This window comes from Myotis brandtii, unplaced genomic scaffold (assembly GCF_000412655.1).
Source record: "Myotis brandtii unplaced genomic scaffold, ASM41265v1 scaffold888, whole genome shotgun sequence".
NCBI classification, from domain to species: domain Eukaryota; kingdom Metazoa; phylum Chordata; class Mammalia; order Chiroptera; family Vespertilionidae; genus Myotis; species Myotis brandtii.
Window position 1 is genome coordinate 4,407 of NW_005371636.1, and position 4,848 is coordinate 9,254.

The window sequence follows — 4,848 nt, forward strand, 5'->3', positions numbered from 1 at the left end:
ATGGATACGTGGTAATGTCTCCATTGTCAATAGCAGGAGGGGGCCCACATTTTCCTGTGGACTCTAAGAGAGGATATCGTTGGTTTATTGAGTGAGCAGTTGATTTTAAGGGAGCTGCAGAGTAGGTGGGAGCTACACTCACCTCCTCCCGGCCCCAAACCGATTTACAGGAAACGATAGAGCAATCAGCCTGAGTAACCAAATGAAGGCCAGCTGGACAGGAGTCTAGTAACCAAGTGCTTACAGAAGCTGCACAGAGACTGGGAGGGGAGAATGAGACACCTACCCTTGCACTCAGGTGGGTCTGTCCAATTCCCACTTAGACATGTCACTTCTGCATTCCCGACGAGGCTCAAAGGGTGCCTGCATTCATAACGTGCTGTGTCCCCATGTTGGTACCTGCGCATCTCGTTTGGAATAGAGGCATTTTGCACTGTGGGAGGGCTGCCACAGGAGAGATCTGAATAAAGAGAAAAAACATGGATCTTTAATGCAGTGACCATTAAGACACAATTGAGAGTGAAAATCTTCACAAATTTACATGTAAGATTGAAAAAAAGATGATAAAGCAATTCTTTTTTGGTAAGAGTTAAGCTTTTGTATCTTAAATTTCTTTCCCATCCTCTCTCAAAAGTTAATAGAGATTTTTAGGCCAATGAAAATGATGATTATGCTGTGCAAAAGGTTTTAGTTTGATGTTGTCATATTTGTTTATTTTTTTCTTTTGTTTTGCTTGCCTGAGGAGATATATTAAAAAAAATATGGCTATGAGAAATGTCTAAGATTTTACTGCCCATGTTTTTTCTTCTAAAATTTTTGTGGTTTTTGAATCTTACATATACATTTTTAATCCATTTTAAGTTTATTCTTGTGGTATAAGAAGGTCCAATTTCATTTTTTTTTTTGCTTGTGTCTGTCCAATTATACCAGCACCATTTATTAACCAATAGCACCCCAGTAAATTCAATAAAAATTTAAATACCTTCTTAAAACTAAAAAAAAAATGATGGTTTTCTGAAAATTTTTCTCTAAGTTAAGTAAAATAAACATACATAATATAAAATCAAAGTGAATTTATAAACCCAAGAAACTCATAATAAACATATTATTTGGCAGCCAAAGGGGGTTCACAAACATCATGTTTTAATTGTGATTTTAGGCCCTTAGGAAATGAGTAGAGTAGCCAGGTTCTTAGAGAATAAGTCAAGTATTTACATGCTTTGAGGAATATCGCTTGGCTAATGAAGATGATCACTTAAGATATCCACACAGAAACTGAGGAAAAATAGGAGTACAATATATTTACAGTTCCCTAAAAATACTTCAATAATGTGAGTGCTTAAGGGCACTGCAGTGAGCTCTGTGCAGTTCATTGGGGAGACTCAGTAATAAGAGGCTGAAGCTACGGTTCCCCACAAAAGTGGGCGTAGAGCCCGCTGGGAATTGCTACAACAGTTTCAGGGTAACAACCCCTGAGCTTCTGATGCTGAGTCTGAGTGAGCCTGGGAGTTTGCATTTGCCTTCCTACCGATTCCCCAGAGATGCTGACACGGCTGTTTCCGGGGTCACACTCTGAGGGCTCTGGAGCCCCAATGCCCAGCACTGAATGCACATGCCATTCCTCTACGCTGAGGCATAGACCTTCCTTCATCTGGCCTAACCCAGAACCTATGTCTAATTTTTAATGAAGCCAGAAGCCATTCATCAAAATACCTCTGCATGTGGGTGTTCCTATCCATATGCCGTCCCTACACTCTACAAAACTGAACCCATCCACTTGGTAATAATCTGCACGGCGATCCTAGATTCTTTGGTGACTACATCCCCCTAGAGTGGAGGGCGGAACCCCCTGAGAATGGGCAGAGCACAACTACCAGAGGAAAGAGCTGCCAGGAAACAACAAATTCCAAGATCCCAGGGCACACCCAGCACTGGAAACATTCAGATTAATCAGTCCCATGGGAACAGGTCTTAAACACCAATCACTAGAGAGACTAGAAGAGGCCTTCTCCATCCAGACCCTGAATAAACTCTTCTGTGTAGAGGCTCCCACACCAGCCTTATCCACTTAAAAACAAGCCTTGACTAGATCACGTTGACCGGAACAGCCTAGTCTTCCAACACAGAACATCAAGCCAGTAGGACTTGGGGTGTCCAACCTCAAACCCCCAAGAGGAGCACTCTGGGAGGAGCCACTCGGGGTGAAATTGTTGCTCTCAGAGCCTGCGGGGCATCCAGTGTGGGCCCTTGGCTCCAATGGTGTGTGAAACTTCTCACTGGGTTCCCAGAGCCTCATGCAGGGTGATTGTCAGAACCTCTGTTCTTTGTGACAGAACCTCCTAATCTGCCATCTTGCGCATGACACTGTTATACAGGTTTGCTCTTTGTGGTCTTTTGCTCTTGTTTTTTAAAAATTTATGTCTACCAATAAGCTTCCTTATTTTTCTATTCATATACCAAGAAATTGGCGTTTCCACTCATACACACTTGAAAAAATAAAACCAGGTAGGGCCATTGGCAAAATAGGAAGATCAGAGAAACCTCTTGCCACAGTTATTACAGGCGAGTCTTAGACAATGACAAACAGACTGGATCTTAGACCAGTTTTCTTACCGACACGGATGCATCTGGGAGGAGGGAGCCAGCCATTCTCCGTACAGGTCATTGTGGTCTGCTCATTTTGAAGTATGTAGCCAGGAAAGCAATTAACATTTACAGATGTGCCCTGCACATATTTTTGTTCAGATTTTGGATGATGTCCGTTTTCCAAATAATTGAAATTGCATATACCTGAGAATTATAAAATGATGATTAAAATACCACATAAATGGGGTCAAAATAAATTAAAAACTATCTTTATAATATTTAAATTAGAATGCATAAGCATCTGAAAGTAACACATAACTGAAGAAACACGATAGCTGCTACCAAATATTTTTAAAAGCAATATTAAATGGTATTTATCTGCAATTTCCACAATTGAAATATGTATAAATGCTATGCATATGCTTGTAGAATCTCTTTCTAGCCTCGTGCTGTTAATGAAGAGCCCTGGATGAAAGAGAAATCCAGTGTCGGTCTTTCTGCTCAGAGACTCATCCTCCACCTACTTTCCCCACAGGCTTAGGGAGCTCATGTTTGCTCTCTCCACACTGAACTATGGCAACCTGTACAGGACAAAGAGGTTCACTCACTGCGGCAGGGCACTTTCGGGGTCCAGCCATCTCGTGTGCAAGTCATGTAATCCCACTTGCCTCGTGAAGGAGTCACATAGTTGTCATCACAGAAATAGTGAAACCATTTTCCTACTGCTACTGGGAAGTATGGTCTATACGATTCTTCCCTATGTAGGCCCCCATGTTTTATTTCTGGAAAGTCACAGGGCTTCACTAGCAAGTAAAACAAACAAAACACAGTATAAGTCTGTGTCACAGTGGTCATGGCCTCCTCTTTTCTGTCAAGAGGCACCTGACTGTCCACATTCATTTGGCCTTGGAGTGAGAGAAAAAGTTAAGAACCATATAATTTCACTCACATGAGGGATAGAAAACTGAAAGCAACAAATGAAGAAACAAGAAAAACAAACAAAACCTCATAGACACAGACAATAGTATGGTGGTTACCAGAGGGAAGCGGGTGGGGAGTAGTAAAGGGTAAAGAGGGACAAATATATGGTAATGGAAGATTTGACTATGGGTGGTGGGCATACAATGCAATATGAAGATAATGTATCACAGAAATGTACATCTGAAACCTACATAATCTTATTAACCAATGTTACCCCAATACATTTAATAAAGAGAAAAGGGAAACAGGCATTGGCTGAGACTGTCCTGGGCAAACAGGGGCAAATGGTTACTCTACCTAGCTCAGTCTTCTGACTTCTTCTTTTCTCTAATTACATTTTTTCCCTTAGTGACTTCATTCAATCTTGTGCTTTTTAACATTGAGGTCTTCTAACTTTAGATCTTCAGCCCAGCTCTCTCTCCTAAACTACTGATCATAGATCCAGCTGTCTACTTTGACATCTCCCCGTTTGTCTCATATACATTCGCTCAACCCAAAACTGAACTGTGCTTCCTCCACCTCCCTCACCATGTCCTAGCATTCCCTATCTCAATTAGTGCTGACTCCATCATTCCAGTTGTTCAGAGGAAAAACTTGGAGTCTTGACTCCCTTATATTATAGCCCCACATCTGATTTATCAGGAACTCATGTTTGCTCTACTTTAAAAACATACCCAGCATCCTATACCTCTCAATACCTCCACAGCCACCAGATCCAAGTCACTATCATTTCCTTCTCAAATTATTAGAACAGTCTCCCTGCTTCTGTCCTTTCTCCTCTAAAATCTATTTTCTTTATTATTGTTATTATTATTATTATTATTTAATCCTCAACTGAGGGTATTTTTCCATTGGTAGAGAGCGTGGAAGGGAGAGAGAGGGAGGGAGGGAGGGAGGGAGAGGGAAGGAGAGAGAGACATCAATGGACAGAGAAAATCATGGATCGGCTGCCTCCTGCACGCCCCACACTGGGGATCAGCTCACAACCCGGACATGCGCCCTGATGAGGAATGGAACGGTGACCTCCTGGTTCAAAGTCAATACTAAATCATGAGGAACTATATTAAAGGGTCTCAGCATTAGGAAGGTTGAGAACCACTGACAGAGAGGAACGGGATGTGCACTCAGTGCTGGGATTTGGAGCCCCAGAGCCCTCAGAGTGTGACCCCAGAAACAGCCGTGTCAGCATCTCTGGGGAATGGGTAGAAAGGCAAATGCAAACTCACAGGCTCACTCAGACTCGGCATTAGGAAGGTTGAGAACCACTGGTCTAGGTGGTCA

The 4,848-nt window shown here is 42.2% G+C and overlaps 1 protein-coding gene across 1 annotated transcript in view; it reads right to left on the bottom strand.

The window, feature by feature from the left end:
- Window positions 1-4: 4 nt before the first annotated feature.
- LOC102251794 (complement factor H-related protein 1-like) overlaps window positions 5-4,848 on the bottom strand; it is a gene marked incomplete at its 3' end in the record, with an annotated part of 6,301 nt that continues 1,457 nt past the window's right edge. Inside the window, exons 2-5 of the mRNA XM_005885000.2 lie at window positions 3,195-3,389; window positions 2,614-2,790; window positions 287-460; window positions 5-63 (exon numbers count right to left, since the gene is read on the bottom strand). Coding sequence (XP_005885062.1) covers window positions 5-63; window positions 287-460; window positions 2,614-2,790; window positions 3,195-3,389 — 605 coding nt within the window. The remainder of the gene's footprint in view (window positions 64-286; window positions 461-2,613; window positions 2,791-3,194; window positions 3,390-4,848) is intronic.